The sequence below is a fragment of the Peromyscus eremicus genome, chromosome 15 (genome assembly GCF_949786415.1).
Source record: "Peromyscus eremicus chromosome 15, PerEre_H2_v1, whole genome shotgun sequence".
NCBI classification, from domain to species: Eukaryota; Metazoa; Chordata; class Mammalia; order Rodentia; family Cricetidae; genus Peromyscus; species Peromyscus eremicus.
In genome coordinates, this window is record NC_081431.1 from 13701465 (window position 1) to 13724545 (window position 23081).

The 23081-nt window shown below is 38.8% G+C and overlaps 1 protein-coding gene across 8 annotated transcripts in view; it reads left to right on the forward strand.

Moving 5' to 3' along the window:
• The window catches only part of Enah (ENAH actin regulator), a 107339-nt gene that overhangs the window by 66035 nt on the left and 18223 nt on the right, over window positions 1–23081 (forward strand). For 4 of the 8 annotated variants that reach the window (XM_059280670.1, XM_059280668.1, XM_059280667.1 and 1 more), the window contains exons 4-6: window positions 14657–14741; window positions 20081–20349; window positions 21394–22233. In XM_059280670.1, the coding sequence (XP_059136653.1) occupies window positions 14657–14741; window positions 20081–20349; window positions 21394–22233 (1194 nt within the window). The remainder of the gene's footprint in view (window positions 1–14656; window positions 14742–20080; window positions 20350–21393; window positions 22234–23081) is intronic. The other 4 variants (XM_059280671.1, XM_059280672.1, XM_059280674.1 and 1 more) reach the window with 2 other exon arrangements.

The window sequence follows — 23081 nt, forward strand, 5'->3', positions numbered from 1 at the left end:
GTGCACACCTTTAATCCCAGCACTCAGGAGGCAGAGGCAGGTGGATTTCTGAGTTCAAGGACAGCCTTGTCTACAGAGCGTTCCAGGATAGCCAGGGCTACACAAATAAACCCTGTCTCACGAATAATAGTGGATAGAACCTAGTAAACAGGATTTCCAGTATCTGCAGTAATTTTTAAGAGTATACAAGTCCTGAGAGAGGCCTTGAGAACTGCTGCTGTTAACACAGTTTCTGTATTCTCTGTATCAGTTTTACATTGTCTAGCAAGGAAAAATCGAAAGCTGCCTATTGGATAGGAATTATTACTATTTTCTGTCTTTTTAATAGGTAGACACCCCTGGCTTTGCCTGCAACACAGAAACCTTTGTTTCTACCCTTTTTTCCCTCAGTTCTTTTCATCTTTTATATTTCACCTTTTTTCTTCCCCACAAAAAGACATCACAAGAGGCTGGTGTTTAAAAATAGGACTCTGCAGATCAGAAGAGGGTAAAGACTGTTTCTTGTTCCTTTCTTCTTCTTCACCACCACCACCACCACCACCACCACCACCACCACCACCACCACCACCACCACCACCACCACCCTCCTCCTCCTCCTCCTCCTCCTCCTCCTTCTCCTCTAATAGTGAAGGGACAGTGTAAGTGTGGTAGCCTTTTTCATACGCAATAAAAAAATGGTCTTTTAGGTGTGAAGCTACCATCTCTTCAGGGTGATAACCATTGATGTTTTTATAGCTTTGCCTTTTAGAAATTTAAGCTCTCTGCTTCCTATGTACTTGGTACATTTATGACTTTACTTTTTATGGGTGGGGGTTGTTGTTGTTTTCGAGACAGGGTTTCTCTGTGTAGACCTGGCTATCCTGGAACTTGCTTTATAGACCAGGCTGGCCTCGAACTCAGAGATCTGCCTGCCTCTGCCTCCCAAGTTCTGGGATTGAAGGTGTGTGTCACCACAGCCTGGCTGACTTTCTTTCTCTTCTCTTCTCTTTTCTTTTCTTTTCTTTTCTTTCTTTCTTTCTTTCTTTCTTTCTTTCTTTCTTTCTTTCTTTCTTTCTTTCTTTCTTTCTTTCTTTCCTTCCACAGTTATATTACATGAATTCTTTTTATGAATGTAAATTAAAATAAACCATACCATTATAATAGATTTAAAATAGTTACTTCAGTGAGTTTTATGTCTCTGAACATCAGTACTTGGCAAAGCTACTTTAGTTTGATTATAACTTGTCTAATTTTTTTTAGAACTTTTTTATTCTTGAACAGTTTCATACCTGTATACAATGTATATTGGGCATATTCAACCCCAGTTCCCTCCTCATATGCCTCACCAGACTGTCCAGTCAGCAGTTCCTCTCCAACCCTCATGTCTTTTACCATTGAGTCCTGTTAGTGCTTCCTGCTGGAATGTTGTCTGATCTTGTTGCCTTGACCTCGTGCGGACAGCCATAGCTGCAGTGAATCGTGAGTGCAGCAGCCATGTCAGGTCTAGACCACAGCATTCCATAGCACCCTCCCGAACCTCACTCTTCCGTGAAGTCTTCTGAATTCATGTCTGACTTTTAGGGAGAGCCACATTAGTCTTTGGTTGTAGAACTTATCCTGCTCCGAAGTGGAGTTAGGAAAACTAAGAGGCAGAGGCCGCTTTTGGGGTAAATCTGGAATTTATAACCTTTAACAAGTTATTTAATCTGAAGTTCACTGTGCTGCAGTCTGCCTTGCATCCCTGTTTCTCTGCGCATCTGGAAGCTGTCTTCAGACTTGCCTTACACCAAGCTTTGATAACGGTATTGCTGCAGTGGCGCCTGCAGGCATCATCTCATTATGTGGATACTTTCCCTCCACAGGCATAATAATTTGCACACATTTGTTTCACCGGTATTTGCAATTTTTAATTGGTGTTTTGTTCACAAATTAGAGAAGCGTTTTACTGAATGTCGTTCCATCAGTCTGGTCTCTGTATAGGATACAAAGGACAACCAGACTTGAACTAGGTAGCCTCTGTCTTCTACACTGATAAGAAATGACTGGGAACCACTTCTCTCTTGATGTAATTGCAGCACGGAATGGCAGCCAAATCTCTCCCACAGATTTTACCTTTTAATTTTGAAAAAAGTTTTCACACATCTATGTAGGTGCAGCAGCACCGGCTTCCTCATGTCCACATACACGTTAGTACGTTGCTTCTGAGTTAACACCATGCATTCCCGTTTTCATAATCTAGAGAAGATAGAAATATCTAACCAGTATTGTAAATAAAAGTACTGATGGACAGAATTTTTTGTGTTCGTATTTAGATACTGTGCTATATGATATTAGAATAATAAAGAACAATGAAATAATTGAAAGCTGTTGATCTTATATGGCTTTTACTTGTATAGAGAAGATGATACTAGGTTAGAAGTATCTGCAAGGCAGTGTAAGTACTTCACAAAGTGGTACTTGGGAAATAGGTTAGGGAAATAAATTTAGCAAATGTAGCGTGCTGCTTGTGTAAAGTTACTAAAAATGGGTCTTCTGAAGTAGACATGCTATTTCTGTGAGTGTAGTGTCTAAGATGATTCACAAGAAAAAACAGATAAGTTGTGTTTTGAAAATGTTTCAGGTCTTTTTGTTTTGTTTCGTTCTTACTTTTTTGGAGACAGGTCTGTCTCAGGTAGTTTCTTCTGTCGCTGTGATAAAACCATAGAGTAACCTGGAGAGGAAAGGGTTTACTTGACTTACACTTCCATATTGATGAATTTCAGAACAGGAGCTCAAACAGGGCAGGAACCTGGAGGCAGAAGCTGATGCAGAGGCCATGGAGGGGTGCTTCTTCTTGACTTGCTCTTCATAGCTTGCTCAGCCTGCTTTCTTATAGAACCCAAGGATCTCCAGCCCAGGGATGACACCATCCACAATGGGCTCAACCCTCCCCCATCAATCACTAATTAAAATGCTTTACAGCTGGATATTATGGAGATATTTTCTCAGTTGAGATTCCTTCCTTTCATAACTCCAGCTTGTGTCAAGACATAAAACTAGCCCACACAAGGTCTCTCCTCAAAGCCCTGGCTGTTTTGAAATTCACTGTATAGATCAGGCTGGTTTGAATTCAGAGATCTGCTTGCTTTTGACTCTTGAGTTCTGGGATTAAAGGCATGCACTACCACATTGGGCTGGAGTATTTTGTTATTCCAGTGCCATTCATATAGGAAGAATAAATTTTTATGGAGGGATTTGTTTTAGAAACATTTTGTCGTAATCGTTCATTCTTAGACCTTGGATTCATACACCCCTAGTTTGAAAGTATTGACTAGATAAGTGATGATCACCCACCAGTGGGTCTCCCAGTCCTCTGCAGATTGAACTGACACTGTGACATTGCATCACTAGGAAGAAGGTAGGGTAGGCATATGTCCCAGATAACCCTGCAGCGGCTTTCTGTTAGACTGGTCCGTGCTTCTCTTTGTGACCCAGACCCATAAACACACTCACCTACGCCCCAGCTCTTACTTCAGTACCATGAGATTTGTGGTGTACATCTCTCTCTTCCATACTTTTTTCAGTGTATTCTGAATGATTAATTCCTGGGCTATATAAAATAAATCCAGCAAAGCCAGAGTTAGCCATAGTACAAATACAGTAGCACTTACTTGTATGTAAAAATTAAATCACCAAAGTGTCTCTTTTATATCAGGCTAAAAACATAGATTTTTCTTTTCAAATGGAACTTAAAGACCCATTAAGCTAGACTAAATGTAGCTTTCAAGTATATTTAGTGCAGTAATATAATATTTGCATAAATAGATGTTGAGTCTCCATAGTTTCGTTCTTAGGAAACCAGAATTGTTGCACTGCTGTTAATGGAAACATTGGAAAATCTGCTTGAATAATATCTCTTCCATTTTGAGAAGATATTTTGTCTTCAGTTTGAACAGTTCAGTTTTATTTTTGAGTTTCACATCCCTTGCAAGATCAAAGCAGACTTGGCTGCCAGGTTCTCCCAGCATCCCTCAGTCCCTACCTGTTACAGAGTTTGGCTCTGTAACATCCCCTACCCTAAACTTCTCCAGTCCAGGACTTGGGTTACCCTTCCCTATATAATTCAGCCATTTGATTACCTACCCTTTACTCTCCTGGCTCTTCCCTTCCCCTCCCCCTCTCCTTCATTGTCCTGCTCAGGGTCTTGTTCACTCTGGACTCTCCCGGGTGTCCCTGTCTCTGGCTATGCTCTCCCCTTTATCTACAGCAAACCTCCTCCACCATACCCAGGAGGAGTCAAGTCCTTCCTTCTTCATTTCTTTTTTTCATTGAATGGTATATGTGTTATCTTTGAGCATCTTCAAGTCTAGTGAGGCAGTCAGTTTATCTAGCAATTGCATGAGAAATCAGAGAAACCTTAGGTCCTGCCTGTGGATATTAGGTTTTTATAGTGGCTTGTTGATAAATGAAGAATATGTTTCTGCTGCTTTGTATCTTATTTTTTGAGGATGGATAATAGAAGGCTAAATATAATGTGGAAATTGTCAGTGAGGAAAGTAAAATGATGAAGAAAGTAAAATAAGTATCAGAATATTTTACATTTATTGTATAGCTTTCTTAAACTGAAATAATGTTTGCAAATTTTTAAAAAAATACATTTTATGCTCATTGGTGCTGTGCCTGCATGTAGGCTTTTGTGAGTGTGTCGAATCCCCTGAAACTGGAGTTATAGACAGTTGTGAGCTGCCATGTGAGTGCTGGGAATTGAACCCGGGTCCTCTGGAAGAGCAGCCAATGCTCCTAGCCACTGAACTATCTCTTCATCACCTTGTTTATGGATTTTTTTAAGAGTAGGAATATGGCACTCCTGTTTTAAATTTCTCTCAATTTTTATGTTTGGCAACGTGTGTGTGTGTGTGTGTGTGTGTGTGTGTGTGTGTGTGTGTTTTATTTTGTTTTCGAATATACTAATGATTCGTCTAAACAACAATCTATCTTTGTTTGAAATGGCATGGCATTAAAAACAATTTGAACAGGACATTGTTTTGCTTTTTTAGACTGAGTCTGACTGTGTAGCCAACTCTAAATCTTACTACCTCAGACTCTGGGATGCTGGCATTTTAGGTCTTGCTCAAGTATGCTGTTTCTGACTTCCTAATTGGAGTTATAGGTGGGCCACCAAACCTATCTGACACATTGATTCTGAGGATCCAAACTTACTTCCTCACACTCGGGAGGCCAATGATTTAACCACTGTGGCATCTCTTCAGCCTAATACACCATATTTTTAAAAGCATAGTAAAACAAAGGTACATTGTTATTATTACACTTGAGAGATAGTGATATTTGGTTTGTCAACATTTGTGTTTGGGTGTGGGTGTGCTCACAAGCATGTCAGTCTGTAACGTGAAGATCAGAGGACCCTGTGGGATTGGTTCTTTCCTTCAGGTAGACTTGCATGGTTGGGTGACAGGCACCTTTACCTCTGAGCCATCTTGCTAGCCCTGTGTAAACAATTTTTAAATGCCATTTCAAATAATACATATTAAAACCTTGTATTTAATTCTATGTAATAAGTCTCACAGTGGAAAGCCCAGTTTATTTTAAACTCATTAAAACTATTACAATAACATTTTGTGAGTTTATGAATTTCAAAAACCAATTTCAAACTCTTGTTATTTAGGTATTTGCTGTCCTTTGTTAGTTTAGATATTGAGGCTTCTTAGTAAGCAACTTACTTAAAATATAGTGAAGTACTGTGCAGAGAGAAAGAAGGGCACAGGCAGCATAGGGTTCCCATGGAAAGGGAGCCAGCTGACCTGTGTCACTAGGACAGTCCTGATTTTTGATGGGCTGTCCTAAATGGGTGTATATATTCAGAGGTGTTTTTTCTTTAACTTTTTATGTTTATGTGTATGTGTGAGTGTCTATACATGTATATGTAGTTGCCCACTGAGGCCCAAAGAAGACGTCAGAGTCCTTGGAGTTGGACTTACAGGCAGGTGTGAGCTTCCTGATGTGAGTGCTAGGAACCAAACCTGAGTCCTCTGGAAGAGCAGCCAGTGTTTTTAACCATGGAGCCATCTCTCCAACTCCATATTCTTAAGGAATATCTTTGGAAGTTGTGCTATCCAGTAAAACCCTGTCTCAAAAAAAAAATTTTTTTTTTGTTTCAATTCTTGCTGAAAAGTAGCCAAATTGATATTACTTAACCACGCGCGCGCGCGCGCACACACACACACACACACACACACACACACACACACACACACTTTGGTGTTGGCATAGTATACACATTATAAAACAAGAATAGAAAAATAAAAAGTATGGGGAAAGGGAACAGAAGAGTGTTCCTTCCTCCCTTGAGTATGCGCTAAACTTCTCAACCCTGAACGCTCCTAAGCAGTAGATCACCAAACAATTAGTGTCAGTGAAGACGGAATGGAAGTGAGGAGGCTTCATGGACAGGCTTTGGATCAAGCAATAAGAGTAAAGGGAAGAGGTGTCCCAGCTCTGTGTTTCTAGTTTGTGCAGCTGAGTAGATAATGCTGGTTGAAAGTCAGCAGATGCTCACTACACATGTTGCCACGGCGAAGTGTGCTGTTTTCTCTGAGTATATGCCTGACACCTGAATGATAAAGGGCAGGAAGACACAAGAGGTGATTGATGTGTCGACAGGTCTTGATCCGTGCTTAGGAGGAAGAACTAGTGAAATGAATGAGGAGGCACTGGTTAGTGTGTCTTTAGAACATCAGGATATGACAGGATTGGTAAATTATTGGCCACTGAGCATCTAGTAGAGCTGACCCCTAAAGTTTCTTCAGCTAGAGACAGTGTGTTGTTCCTTGGTTGAAAATAAAGGACTAACCAGACATGGTGGACTGAGGGGCCTGTACAGTGTTTGTGGTAAATGATCTGCAATTTATCTATTGTTTATAGCCATTTTTCTTCTTTTTTTAAAAGTAAATGATAAGTACATTTGAAACCATAAGTTGAAGAAAGATTACCTTCTGGTGGCAAAGGAGAGGAAGCCAAATACATATACATACTCCTCTAGATTAAATCAAAGAAGTGGGAGATCTAGATAATGCTGGTTTTTTTTCGTATGTGGTTATAACTACACAGTGCTCCATTTCTTGAGAGATGATTTCTTTCATTAAGCATACATGTTTCAAAACAAAATTTGAAATAATGCTGTGAAAGTGCTTTTAGAATGCAATATTAGCCTAGCAGGGGTGGTGCTCACCTTTAATCCCAGCACTTGGGAGGCAGAAGCAGGCGGATCTCTGAGAGTTCGAGGCCAGCCTGGTCTCCAGAGCAAGTTCCAGTACAGCCAGAGCTGCACAGAGAAGCCCTGTCTTGAAAAACCAAAAAACAAACAAACAAACCTTAAAGTGCTCGTTGCTTTGAATAAATTTACTGTTTGTAATTTTCATGTCTCTGAATAATGCCCTGCAATCTGGAACTTGGTTGTTGTTTTTAGGATTTAAAACTTTTCTAAATTAAAATATAAATTACATCATTTCCCTCTTCCCTTTCCTCCCTCCCAACCCTCTCATTCCCCCTCACATTCATGGCTTTTTTTTTTTTTTTTTTTCTTTTGAGACATGACCTCTTTAATACAGCCCTTGCTGTCCTGGAACTTGCTCTGAAGGCCAGGCTGACCTCGAACTCACAGAGATCTGCCTGCCTCTGCCTCCTAAGTGCAGCATTAAAGGCGTGCACCACCACTGCCCGGCTAACTAATTTTTTTTTTAAAGCACAAATGCTTTAAGGGTCTGCTGTAGTAGTTATAGGTAATAATAAAATGCATGCAATAGAATGATGGATCAAAGCTAAGAAGCCTGCCATTTTCCATTATAGATCACCTCACTTAATGTCTTTTTGTTTCCTTGTTTAAAAAAAAAGTCAAATGGTAAAAAATAGTAAAGGCAGGGGCAAAGCCTGAAGGGTAGCTGTTTCACAAATTACATTAAGAGACAGATGAGCATCTGAACAAGATCAAAAGGCCAAAGGAGTTGATGAGGAGGGCTATATTACTTGCAGAAATATCATAAAGATGTTAAGTTCTACATTCTTGATTAATTTTCATTGCTTTAGGTTTGTTTTCCCTTGCATTTCACCCTGGTTTCCTTAGCCCTAACTAAGCTTCTGTTGTATGGCTTGCTTTACAAAAAAAAAAAAAAAAAAAAAAAGTGTCTTTTCATAGATAAATGCTAGCATTAAAACTGGTAATAATGTATTTACCTGTATAAACCAACCTTCTCAGGTTTAGTAAAGAAAGAGTTAATGGCATCAGCAGCAAGCAGGAAGCTGTTAGCCTTATGCATATGATGGAATGAATAATTTAGTATCTTCGGGAAGTGCAAACTGCAGTAGAATTCAAGCAACCCTATCAGAAAGTCAATCAGTGCTTTACTTGTTAACAGAAATAAAAGTAACCAGAAAGAAGATGCTTAACGATGACAAGCGGGGACATCTCTTAGTAGTTGAGTTGTGAGAACGATAGTTCTCGTTGGAGTCGGTCTGCAGTGGTAACGATGCCTGCATTCTGACAATTGTCAGGTGACTTTCTGCTGAAATGATTGCTCATGGGATGGGGACGCTCCTTTGCTGTCAGAAACAAGATGTTTTCTCAGGTTTTTCATGTGAGCCTTTTAATTGTCCTTGTATGTTTTCCTGTTTAATATGGATTAAAGGAACTCAAGGGTAAACCTGATGACTGGGCATGTTTACCAATAAAGATTTGGTGGAGGTAGCTTTTATAAACACCAGCGAGAAAGATTTTTATAAAGGAGTTTAAAATGTAATTATCATAATTTTTCTAAAATGTTTATCTCCTTTAGCATGGTCTCATTAGCTTGTTGAGCTTGTCTTCCTTTGTGTGCCTGTGGTTATGTTACTACACTTAAATATTGTGCATGCGTCTTTAATAGATGGGTGGGTGGAAATACTTAGCAAAGCTGGCATTATCAATTTTATTGGTGTTTGAAGTACCTACTATATCTAAGAATTTAAGATTTAATTAGATTATGTTGTCTTCCTAAAAATGATAAAAAATTATTTGTATTTATAACTTATTACCATATTAAGATAAGCCTTTGAATATAAATTGGTTTGGTTCTGGTTTTTACTTAGCAGGCGTTGTCTTATTTAAAGAATATACTAAAATGCTGTCTTGTTCACTTTAATATGCTCTTCCTTAAACCAGCGTGGATGTAAGCCATTAACTGTTTTCTTAGCTAGTACCTGTAAGAAAAGAAAATCTTTGCCTTGCTGAAAAGGGTTTTCTGAGAAATTATTGATGCACCCTTTGCATGTTGTTACTAATAAGAAAAAGTTCTTTCTCATCCCAATTTTGGGTATTGCCTTGATTGGATAAAGCATTCCTCTTTTCAGAAATTACCACTTTCTCTTTGAGTTTTTCTTCCTAAAAAGAATTTATGAATTATTTCATTGATAAACTAAATTTTAATGTAAATCATTTAGGTTAAATGGCTAGTTGTGGCTACACAGAATTTTTAGTAATTAATTTTTGTCGAGTATGTTTTCATATCTAGGGAAAAATAGTAGTAAAGTGTGTCTCTGTAAACCTCGTTAGTTATTATTAAGTACAGAGTAATCTCATATCAGTGAATATATATTACGGCCTTTTAATTGATAGCGTTTGTTTTTTTCCAGTGAGCAATCATAATTAAATTAATCTTAAGTAATTCCCCGGAATTTTTTTAATGCAGTTCTCATAAATGGGGGGTAGACCTCATGAAATTAATTCTATTGGCCATATATTTTAACTTTCTATACTTCATTTTCACTAATGTTTTAAAGAATACAGTCTTAAAATGCAGATTGCATTCTTTGATTGTATAACTCAGGAAATATTTAAGCTGTAAAGTGATAAAGTTTCCAGAATGAGGATCTAGATAGGACGTATGTATAAATACATTTTGAACATTTCAAAGCACCTTTTAGTTAATGTGAAGTTCTTCAGATGGCTCCATTGTCTTTCGAAGCTTCTAACACGGAGGTGTCTGTTGCAGCCCAGAGCAAGGTTACTGCTACCCAGGACAGCACTAATTTGCGATGTATTTTCTGTGGTAAGCAACATTATGTTTACATTACTTTTTCAAGCTGTGGTACATTCGACTTGCACATTGCCATAACTTTTGTCCCCTAGGCCATTAGTCTGGTTTGTGGTATCTGGGATATAAAGCAAGCTTCTGTTTTATGTTGTGATATTTGTTGTGTTCATGTAGGTGGTTTTGAGTTAACTTTTGAATTGGCTTACTAGTGAGGATTTAGTTAGAAATAGAATCTTCAAATTATTTTTGTTCACCTTTTCCAATATAAATGAGAGAAGTTTTTTAAATTCTAATTTTCTTTGGGAGCCGACATTCAGTTTAGTTTAAAGGAAAAGGGTATATGCATTTTTCATATGATTTGAGTAATGTAAATGTGCCTTGTTTGAAAAGAGCTTTGTTTACCTTGATGAGTTCTAGATGTGCATGTTGTACAGGCAGATGTAAACTCACTCTTATAGGTTGGTTTCAGACAACAGCCTCCTCTATTCAGTAGGTTAGGCTTCTGTGGCTTAGAACTGAATCTAGGCTTATAGATAGTTTTCTGTCATGTTCACTCATAAACATACATGTGTATACATACATGTATTATTTGCATGGTTAAATTAGGTATGTCACTTAGCCACCCCAGGTTGGAGCAATCATTTATATTTTATAAAAATTTATATAAAATAAACATATTTTATATAAAATTTATATATATAAATTTTGCACAAGGAATTTGTTTATATAGACAAGTATGTAGCTACTTATCATTGTTTGAATTCTTTTTATTTCTATTTGACTCTGAATCTTTCTATTTTGAAAATCCAAGTTTCAAAAAGTCTTAATTATTTGAACTTTTTATTGATTCACGTGTGCCTTTTTGACTCATATATACCTTGACTAGCTAGATTATTTCATGAGAAAAAACTGTAAGGTGGTGTGTGTGGGGGGGGGGGGATTGAATTAATAGTTTAGTGTGTGTACTTTATCCATGTGACTCAGAATTTTCAGTGTAGTTTTCAGTGTTGATATGGTTTCTTTAAGGAAAATCCTTTTTGAGTTGATGTGCTTACTGGTTTACACAAGCATGCTGTAAATAAGGGGGAAAAAAGAAAATTCTAATGTATCGCATGGTCACTTAAGTTATATTTCGATTTGCTCCAGCTGATGGTCACAGCAGTGAGCGCCTATTTTATGACTTGCTGTAAATGTCTCCTCCCCTCTCCTAGACTCCAGCTAGCACTGCAGGTAGCATATGATCGCTGACTTGACTTCTGGTGGTGTCTTCTCCTGGGGTTCCCTGGGCTTGTGTGATTAGGCCTCTCTTCAGCTCATTTTGAAAACATACTTGATACTGTAACTTGTGCTTGAAAGCTTGAGATCCATGTGCAGAGTGATAGTTCACCCAGTTTTAATGGGAAAAAAGTGATTTGACCTAATTAATAAAGGTGAATTTTTAAAACTTAAAAAATAACAGGTTAAAACAGATTTCCTTTATAACGGCCTTCGATTGTGTACAATCTACAATCTGATTGCCAAGTGTAAGTTTGATTGTATTGTATATAGTAGCACCTACTTGTATTTTAGTCCTATGTTTTTCAATAGTCTGTGGCTAAATATGAAACTAGATTTATGAGAATTAAAATGGGCAAGTAAGTGAAATGTGCTTTAACAAAAACTCAACATTGAAGGCAAGACTGAACCGCCATTCCTGTTGGAGAGACGGTTCATACCAGATTTCCATCATTTATAGGATGCTTATCAGCAGCATCGCCATGTTGTCTTCATTAGGAACAGTCATTCACAGATGCTGCTTTGCACCTTCTAGCCTCGGGCAAATCAGGACCAACCATGTGAGGTTATAAAGAAACCCACAGGCAGTTAGCTGCCCTCCTCCCTTCCAGGAGGACTGGAGCAGGGTCGCCCATTTCTGCACCTTGTGGTTTCTTCTTTTCCCCTTCACAAAGATAACTGAACACCTCCATACCATACATGTTAAAATACTGTCATTGGCCCACTGAGGTGGTTATGAAAGTACCTATTTTATATTTTACGAAAACATTGATACTCATTTAAGAATATGGCCCGTTTGAAAAAATAATATACATTCCAGAAAATACAGCCACTGAAACCTTGCCTAACCTGAGTTTCTGCTTTCTGTTGTTTGTGTAATAGTTTTGATACAACAATTTTATAACCCATTGAAATGTTTAACAAGAAGGAAAATGTAATTGTGTACTTCTAGCTCATAATTTGCCTAGAATTTTTATCTAATAACTATAGTATATTTATAATTAAATTATGTTCAATTACACATATATTTCAATATGCTAGTTTTTACAACTTGGCAATATCGATGAGGAAAAACAAAATAAGCAGATTAAATATAGATGTGAAAAATGCCAAAGAGAGGGATTTTGAGAATGCCTGGAAAAACAAATGTCTCATTATCATAAAGCTACATGGCAAAGAATTGTAAGAGTTATTTGTAGATCAAAATCCCCATTTTAAAAGGATTCCTTGAAGTTTTTCTCATCTCATGTGCCAGGAATAGACTGTAGTGAATTTCCCTATTCAGTTTGTTTTATGAGTCATATCAGGATTGTTAGGGTTTTTTGGGTAGTTTTGTTTTGTTGATAGTATGTAAGTATATATAGCCCAGGGTGACCCTGTACTCAAGATTTTCCTGTGCTTGCCTCCCAGATGGTGAGGTTACAGGCATATACCACCATGCTGGGCCCAGAGTCAGTTTAAAAAATGAACAAAAAGTGTTTGATAATATCAAGAAGGTTCGATTGAAATTTTAGCATCTTTGACTTGAATTTAGAGATTTCAGCTAAAACATAGATTTAATTCATTAATGGGGTCATTGAAATACAATGCCTTCTTTAGATGTGAGCATGACAGTCAGATTACTGACTTCCAGCTGTTCCATTATTTATACTGGCTGAAGTTTTAGTTTAAACATTCAAACAGTTATTTTTAAAAGTCAGTAAGCCGTAATGGTCTTTTAAGTTGGCCTTGCCAAATGCTTTCACTTTATAGAAGTATGGGTATGTAAATTATACTCTCCCAATTTTATAGGTTCTGAAATTTATCCTCCCAACTCATATGCTCTCTACCTTTTTCTGAAAGGGTCTTTTCTCTATAAAATAGTAAGCATTAGATTATAGCACAATGGGACAGTTTTTTTTCAAAAAGGCATTGTGTTAATTTTCCAAACACTGTTTATTAGATGACAGTTATATTTTCATTTATGTAAACATTTATGTGTGTATTTGACTTTGATTTTAAAATGTGTTTTTGTTTTTTCTTGTTAATTACATGGGGTTGATTTTATATTTGATTTTCAAAGTGGAGACTTAATATCTAATGAAATATAGTGCTGCAGTTGCCATCTAATTTGTCATTAGAGGGCCAATTAAGTGATTAATCTAAAAACATGTAAAGAGATGAAAAATTTCTTAGGTAAGTTCAGGTCATTTTCCCGTTTTTCTACACCTGGGAGGTGCCAGTGCTGTATTAGATCCTGAGGGACTTTTGCTTCCAACCGTGGGGCTGCTCTACTAGGAGAAAAGAGCTACTTTCCTGATCTTCACTCCCAGATCACATGCTCTAGTGCACACAGCATTTACTTACTGTGTTATAGTAGTGCTCTGTAGAGCTCTGAGAATTCCTGCCTGGCGTTTGTGGTGGGTCACTAGGAGCCAGAAATCCACTTCTCAAAATGGAAGAAAACTGTCTTTACTCTCTAGCTTTTTGCCGTGTGGATTTCAAGGTTGTTCTAGCTCAGCCTTAGGTTAGTCATATTATACTAGGGACAACATGTATCTCTCTTAGTTTTTATATTCAGTGACAATAAGATTTCCCATAATTTAATGACAGTCTAAGATGCTAAGGGCAGGTCTACATTGTATGTAGATGTGGGAATGGATGGTCAGTGGTTTCTCATGACAGTTCATGTTGGTGTAAACACAGGGTCTTCCCCTCCACCCCACGTCTTTCTTACCTCAAATGAAAAGTTGTTAAAATTATAAATAGGTTAATATAGTATATGGGAGTTTAGCACATGCTTGTTTGACCAGTATTGGAAATGCCATGCCATGAAACACAAATGGCAGCTTAAGTTGGGCAAGTTTGATAATGCATTAGCATCCTTCAGTCTAGTAATGAGGTTCTCATGCTCTCTCTCTCTCCTGTTTTTCATTTCCAGTGTTCTATTTAGGTGAGTTTTTTAATTCTGATTTTTCATTTAAGTTCTTCCTCGTCACCTCATGAACAGTTACCCTGAACAGAATGTCTCATTGTCTTAGAGAATGTCAAGCTCAGGTGCCTATTCAGGTGCTCATTGAACACTTGTTTTACTCAAGCTCTTCATATATAAATGTTTATTTTTTTCCTTTATTGTTGGTGTTTCCATTTGTTTCAAGTAAGCCTTCTGAAGATGATGACAATATTATGTTGCAGTCTTTCATTTGCTGTGTGTTATATAAAGCTTATATTTTATTTTGCTAGACAAGAAGATGCATTTTTTTTTAATATGTGACGGTTTTATGTTGTTCTCATGGTTTAATTTCCTCCACCCAGCTAGGTAGGATGGTAACATTCATCTGTAATATTTCCCTTCCTTATAGGGCCAACATTGCCTAGACAAAATTCACAACTACCTGCTCAAGTTCAAAATGGCCCATCCCAAGAAGAGTTGGAAATCCAGAGAAGGTAAATCTATATATTTACACTTCCTTCTTTTGCAGCAGACCGAAAGGACACTGACAATACATTATGTCCTTCAGTTCTTTGAAATGGTGACTTCTGTTTTATCTGCTTTTTTGTAAAAAGCATACTTGTGGTACATCTAAAAGTACATTAAATAGTCTTAGGGTATAAAAGTGTCTGTTCCCTTCAGTAAGCCTTATTGTTTTTTTTTTTCAGTGTCAGTGTGTGTCTCACATGCACCTGTATACCCATGCATGTAGAAGTCACAGGGCAACATCGGGTATCTTCAGTTGCTTTCCACATTATTTTTCCAAACAGTCTTTCACTGAACCCAGAGCAAGCTGATTCAGCTAGACTGGATCCATAGCAAGCTGCAGGGATCCTCATCCCCACCTCTGGGATTACAGACATGTACCATGTACTGGATTTTTTTTTTTCATGTGTACTGAGGATTGCACTAGAGGTAGACTTGAAATTATAACACAGTTTCATCCCTTCTCTGCCTTTTAGCTAAAATCAAGTGTATAATATAACCTCATTTAGGGGTAGATCTTTCCAAATTAGCTAGACTAGACACACACACACACACACACACACTCTCTCTCTCTCTCTCTCTCTCTCTCTCTCTCTCTCTCTCTCTCTCTCTGACAGTTTACATGGGGTTGGAAAGATTGCTTAATGGTTAAGAGCAATGGTTGCTCTTCTAGCACCCATGTGGCATCTGAAAGCTGTCTACAACTTCAGTTCTGGCTGGGGTCCAGTACCCTCTTTTGGCCCCTGCAGGCTCTGAACACACACTGCACAGACATACAAGCAAACAAAACACCCACTCATACACATAAAATAAAAATAAATAGTTCTTTTAAAAAAGACAGTATATGCTGGGCAGTGGTGGTGCACGCCTTTAATCTCGGCACTTGGGACGCAGAGGCAGGCGGATCTCTGAGTTCAGAAGCCAGCACATCCTTTCCTTTTGGTGCTTGCTCGTTGTTCATGTTAGTCAGTACTGAGAGGAAGCCCAGTTTAAGATATCTTCCCAGCCAGGAACAGTGGCATAGAACTGTGTTCTCAACACTTCGATGGCAGAGATGGGGGGGGGTTCCAAATTCAAGGCTGAATTTTGATATTATGTATACATTTGTGTTTAAACATAAATATATATTTGTATTAACATACTAACTTCATTGTGGGTCAGTGCCTTTAGTATCTGTTTGAATTTGAGACCCTGTCTCAAAAAAATAGTTTTATTTTCTACACAGCTTCATGAGAAGCTACTGAATGTTGTAGTCTGTTAAAAAGAGGGAAGAAATCAAGAATTGTGTAACATTGTTGGAATCTATGAGAAGAGGGATTGAACTTGAAAGAGTAATTCATAGCCTGGAAACAGCCTCCCTGCTTGGAATCAGGAAGCCCGTGGCCTCTTGGTGGGTTTGTCTGAAGGGAAGGAGAGTAGAATGAGTAAGAAACCTGAGCATTTGACATGTTGAACCATGTAAAGCTGTTTGTTTACAGTTCTGATTGAGAGCTTGAAGTGATAAAGGATACATAGGGTTGATGTGGTGCTATAGAGGTGGGAAAAAGCTTAAGGAAGTATTAGAAATTTCCTTGGTATGATGGATGAGCAAGGAAAATCAAGAAGGAATATTTCTTACATTTTTGATTGTGAGCCTAGCCTTTAATGGCTGAGCCATCTCTCTAGCCGAAGAAGTGTTTCTAAAGAAATTGCTGTGTTTAGAAACATGAAGTAAATAGAAGAATATTGAAAAACTTAATTATTTCTGTGGGAAGAAATCAGAAATAATGAGTATTGGTAAGATGCATTGTAATGCTGTTTGAGTTTTACACTAGACATTGCTTTTATAGGTTTTTTTTTTTTTAATCAGTATGAAGTTAGTTGGTAAAATAAATGTTTATTTTAAATATTAAACCTTGTTGGTCTAATACCTTTGTTATACCATAATATAGGTTTCTACTCATGTGTCTATCATTCATTAAATCAGTTTCTGGTTCCTACTCGTTATTAATATTTGGCTTCCTTGGCTGTGATGGAAAAATATATTCTAAGAAACATGAGTCAGTCCTGTGCTTGTCTCAACATAGAGGATAATTTAGTTAATATCTATAAATAGCTTTCAGATCATCACTACTATCTGAAAGTTATAAAAGGGGGATAATAATCCCAGCACAGAACTGAGGAACTGGAGTAATGAAAGTATATAGCACTCCCATTATCCTTCAGAGGCAGGATGGCCCAAGAGCTGATCGGATTTTGTCGTAAGTATTGACTCTTGTCTCAGGAGCTTTGGAGTTTCATGGCGTTAAAACTCAACTGTATTTTTATTTTATTTTATTTTATTTATTTATTTACCCACCCCCCCTCCCCCTTTCGAGACAGGGTTTCTCTGTGTAGCTTTGGAGCCTGTCCTGGAACTCACTCTGTAGACCAGGCTGGGCTCGAACTCACAGAAATCCTCCTGCCTCTGCCTCCTGAGTACTGGGATTAAAGGCATCCCCCCTGCTGTTTTTGTTTTGTTTTTTAAACTAATAGATTAAATGCCCACATTGTACAATAAAAAAAAAAATGTATCTACACCAGGTATAGTAGTACATACCTTTAATCCCAGCACTTGGGAGACAGAAGCTAGTGGGTCAGTGTGAGTTCTAAGCCAGCTGGGGCTACATAGTGAGACCCTGTCTCGAATTGAAATCTGTATTTACCCAACTACCATTCAAGGTGAAGATGAATAAAATGTGTCTTGACGTTTTATTTATATTTTACATGCTTCACAAGACTGTGTCTTAAGTAAACATAAACTAAATGCATGTGTGTGTGTGTTTATATCTCATTGTGGCCAGTTCTTTCAGCATTTGTTTGCATTTGGGGGTCTACTGTTTTGGAGAAAAATATTTAGGTGATAGAAGAAAACTATATCTTTTACTCAATATATTTAAAATACTTTAATGGCCACATAGTATTTGTTTGTATTTATTTCTGAGAAAGGTTATGTAATTGTTTTCTCTGAAACATTCAAATTATTGAAAATGCCTATCTTAACTCAAAGAAAACAAGCCTGTTGGGATTTTCCCACGGCCTGGAATTCAGACGCTTGTGCTTTAGTACACTCTGGAGGTCATTCTGCTAATGGCAGAGACGGCAATCGGGTGTATGTGATCTCCAGGAAAAAGGGCTTCATGAATTACCGTATGCAAGCTAGTAGTGATGATCCTGAGGAAGGCAAGCTGTATAATCTTGGAGACTTCTTAAAAAGATTTGGGAATGTCTCACTTTGTAAGTTAAAACATTATAGTCAGATTTGTAAGGCATTCAATGTAGGTAGGAATTATTCATTTATTCAGGCCGCCAAAGATTTGTAAGTGAGAAAATTTGTGCTTGACACTTTTTTCAATTACATATACACATCATCTTTTCAATGAGCAGGCTAACAGTATTATTCATTACTTTCTTCAAGCATCAGTCTCTTGAAGGTGTATCGTCTGCATACTTGAGTTATCTATCAGTAAACTTGGAAGTATTCCCTGGCATTGTGCTTTGTTCCTTAGTAGACACTCTTAACTTTTATAGACTGGCAGTCCTTAGAGATTATTTTGACTGGTGGAGCAATCTTCTGAAGTCAGTATGTTCTTTTTATAAATGTCTCTATTCAGTACTGCTTCCAGACTCACACATCCATACCGAGCTTACCTATGATGACTAAGAAAATCTACCTTCTCTGTGTTAAAAGCATTGTGTTGCTTAGAGAAACAGATGTTAACAGCCCTTTTTGGGGGCAGGGGGACAGCAATTAGAATGGGGATGAATTGCAGTCTGAATACCATGTAGATCAGCTGTGGGCAGTGATTATATAATGTTAGTATAACCCTGAATATTGATTTAGCCAAGTTATTTTCTTATGGCTCTCTGTGTGTGTGTGTGTGTGTGTGTGTGTGTGTGTGTGTGTGTGTGTGTGTGGTGTGTGTGTAGTGATGGTGGTTGTGAAAGGCTTTTGCCATTAGAAAATGGGTATCTAAAGATAAGACACAAGAATCAGCTAAAACAGGAAATGGGTAAGGACGTGTTAAGACTTGGTAAGCTAATGTTTGTTTTGTTGTAAGCTTGATATATATGTATGTGTGTATGTAGGTGTGTGTGTGTGTGTGTGTGTGTGTGTGTATGAATGAAAAGAGACAGAAGCACAAAATGTAAACATCCTAAAACCTACGTTTTTTCAAATTAGCAGTGGTCACTTTTCTTTTTTAAAAATTTATTTTTCAAGTGTGTGGATGTTTTGCCTGAAGGCCAGAAGAGGGTGTTGGATCTTCTAGAACTGGAGTTACAGATGATTGTGAACTAACACGTAGGTGCTGGGAATCAAAACCTGGTCCTCTGAAAGAGCAGCCAGTACTCAACAACTGAGCCATATCCCTAGCTCCTAATTAAAATTTTAATACAAACCTTAGTTGAATATTTTCATTGTGTGCACATTATTGAAAAAATTGTCTTTTCTTTAAAGATTCATTTATTATTATATACAGTGTCCTGGCTGCATACCAGGGTAAATTATGTCCTGTACTGGAGACTGCTTAAACTCAACCCAACAATGCTGTTGATGTGCTCATGGCAGTTAAAGATGTCAGAATAAGGGTTTGGGGTAATTTTTCCAGTATGTATTGTGTCACAGAAAAAGATTTCAGAGTTGGGGTGAAATGACACTGATTTGACTGAATTTTAAAGTTTGCGTATGTGTTATAAAACGAAAGGTCTAGATGTTTATGCCAAAATGTTAACTATAGTTACCTACTTATAAGAAATTTCAGTGATGTATAGTTTCTTACTTAACTGGGTGTATTTTCAATTCAGCAAATTTTTATTCAGCTATAGCTATGATCATTGTTTTTTCTCTAAAATTGTAACTTATGCAGTTAATTTTTTTTTTTTTTTTTTTTTTTTTTTTGGTTTTTCAGATAGGGTTTCTGTGTGGTTTTGGTGCCTCTTCTGGATCTCACTCTGTAGACCAGGCTGACCTCGAACTCACAGAGATCCACCTGGCTCTGCCTCCCGAGTGCTGGGATTAAAGGTGTGCACCGCTGCCGCCCGGCAAAATGTTACATTTTTAAGAAAAGGAGATTACTTTGTTTTATAATTATTTCATCATCTGATTAATATAATGACTTGCTGATTAGCGTGGGAGGTTTATTTGCTGCTCTCTATTCGATGGAGCCCATGCGGCTGTTGAGAATTAGTTTCATTGCTATAAAACACGAGGTGTCTGTAAGGAAGCCCTCTTTTGTGTGGAAGTAGTGACCACAGGTTCTATTTTTATTTATTCAATTTTTAATTTCAGGCAGCTGCAAGAACAGCAGCGACAGAAGGAGCTGGAGAGAGAGAGAATGGAGAGGGAAAGGTTGGAGAGAGAACGACTAGAGAGAGAGAGGCTAGAGAGGGAGCGCCTGGAACAGGAGCAGCTGGAGCGCCAGCGCCAGGAAAGGGAACATTTGGAGCGTCTGGAGCGGGAGAGGCTGGAGCGCCTGGAGCGGGAGAGGCAAGACCGAGAGCGCCTGGAGCAGCTGGAGCAAGTGGAGTGGGAGCGAGAGCGCAGAGTGTCCAATGCTGGTAAGGAGTCTGCAGACTTGTGTCTCCTGCCTCGGAGCTGGGCGTGGCTCTGTGCAATCGTGAATTACCATATTTCACATGTGCAGTGCTTGGGGATAGGCAGTACAGTGTGGAGTTGGGATAAATACTCAGCAATTATTGCTCCAGTGTTTCTTTTATTGCTTAGAAACTAAAAGAAAGCTCTTAGGAATTTTTATTTTGTCATTTTAATTCTTCTTGCTGCCCTAAAATTCAGCTATAAAGTGTGAATGTGTTTTTATGCAAAGATTTTTTTTTTATAATGAACTTGGAAGATATTTCCCATGTGCAGTCGCTTAAAATTATCACACACTGTGTGTATCATGCTTCATGCAGCAAGAAGTTAGGTTGGTTATAGTTAGGTCTCTGAAGGAAAAATTAAGACATAAAAATATTCTCAAAAATAACTAGTTATTTAAGCGTTTTCTGGTATTGTGAAAATGAGCAATCTGGTGGAATTTATCAAGAGTCATAGAGGTTTATGATATGGTAAAGCTTAAGGTGTTGAGTAATTGTCAAAGAATTTTAATCTTTCTGAGCTACGTCAGAAGCCAGTGGGGGTTCAGTATTGGCTAGTTGGTAAAGCTAATTCATTGTGTTTAACTGACTGATTGTCTGGAGTTAGAGCCAAGAAGACAGAAGTGTCCACAAATAAGCACTGAGTTGGGTGCTCTTTCCCTGTGTACTAGATATTTTGCCAGGCTTGAAACAACTCAGTTTATTCTGCTGTTTGTAATAATTTTGATGCTGTTTTAGTGGACTAAATAATAAAAGTTAAGACTGTTAGTATCCTTTTCTTATGAAAGATAGGGTATTAATCCACATATTTAAGAGAACTTATTTCATCCTCTTTACAAGTTAAGTGTTCTCAAGTGGAGACAGTGATTTGGCTAATTTTCTGGTACTAACTATAGTCGACAACGTTGATACATTTTGTCTGATTGCTGGTTTTGTGGCTTCACTAGCTCCCTTTTTCTCTCTCCTTTTTTATCCTGTCCTTGCTGCTGCTTCCCACCTTCTGTCCAGCTCCATCTTCAGACAGCTCCCTGTATAGCGCTCCACTTCCTGAGTATTCCAGTTGCCAGCCTCCTTCAGCACCTCCTCCATCATATGCTAAAGTCATCTCAGCTCCAGTGTCAGATGCCACTCCTGATTACGCTGTAGTGACTGCTTTGCCACCTACTTCCACACCCCCTACACCACCACTGCGACACTCAGCGACACGTTTTGCAACATCTCTAGGTTCAGCCTTCCACCCTGTTCTTCCCCATTACGCCACAGTTCCTCGTCCTCTGAACAAAAACTCTCGACCTTCTTCTCCTGTGAACACACCCTCTTCTCAGCCTCCAGCTGCGAAGTCCTGTGCCTGGTCTACTTCCAATTTCTCGCCCCTCCCTCCATCTCCTCCGATAATGATTAGCAGCCCTCCTGGCAAAGCTACCGGCCCCAGGCCTGTCCTCCCCGTCTGTGTCTCCTCTCCCGTGCCCCAAATGCCTCCGTCACCAACAGCACCCAATGGGCTGCTGGACTCTGTAACATACCCAGTGTCTCCACCGCCTACCTCAGGGCCAGCAGCGCCGCCGCCGCCTCCGCCGCCACCGCCGCCGCCGCCACCACCGCCACCGCCACCACCGCTGCCTCCCCTCACTTCTTCACTCTCACACTGTGGATCACAGGCTTCTCCTCCTCCAGGCACCCCTCTTGCCTCAACTCCCTCATCCAAGCCCAGTGTTCTCCCTTCTCCCTCTGCAGCTGCCCCTGCCTCTGTGGAGACCCCTCTAAATCCTGAGCTGGGAGACTCCTCTGCTTCCGAGCCAGGCTTGCAGCAGGCAGCCTCTCAGCCGGCCGAGACGCCAACCCCACAGGGTAAGGCTTCCTTCACTACTGCAGCTGACCGCTAGCCACTTGAGAGTAGGGTGTAGTGACAGCTTGGACTGCCTAGAAGAATGGATCGGAGGGTTTTAATCATTGAGTATCTCTATACCAAAGTACGACGTGGGGTTTTGTTGTTGATTTTATTTTTAAAAATTGAAGGTTTTGTTTTTTAAATCCTGGGGCCTTAACTGTATATAGCAATTTAGTATGGGAGATACCATATTAAACTTAAGTTTTTGGATCTTTTGAAGTAAGAATTGTAGAAGGTGCTTTCTAATGTTTAGAGGCCCCTATACTAATACATTTATTTTAAATTTCACTAGGAAAACTTGACCAGTTCATTTTCCATGCAGTAAATATGAGATCTAAATCCTTTCCTGGAGAGTTGGAGTCTGTTTCACAGATAAACCATCCTAGAGTTTGCCCTGGGGCTCTAAGACCCCTTCTCATTTTAGCGGCGTCTGTATTGAGCTCTCAGTGTTAGACTTTTAGGGTGGGTAGCCTCTGGGCTGTTGGCAGAAGGAGAGCGTTGGCAGGCTTTTTGCTTGCCCCCAAGAGGATTCCATGGTCCAGATTACAAGCAGTGGTGTAAGGGCAACCAGAGAGTCTTTGAAAGTTTTCCCCACACACAAGCCCTGCTGCATGGCAGCAAGAAAGGGACATAGAGCAGTAGGTGTGGAGGATGTACATGAAGATGACCTAGTTCTGTAAGAAGACACATGATGGCCCTGCTTTTTGTTGTTTGTGAGTATCCGATGTAGTGAGGATGCTAAAAATAAATTCATGCTTATAGAAACAGTGTTACAGTCTAGATTCAAATGAACTCTTTGATGATCAGA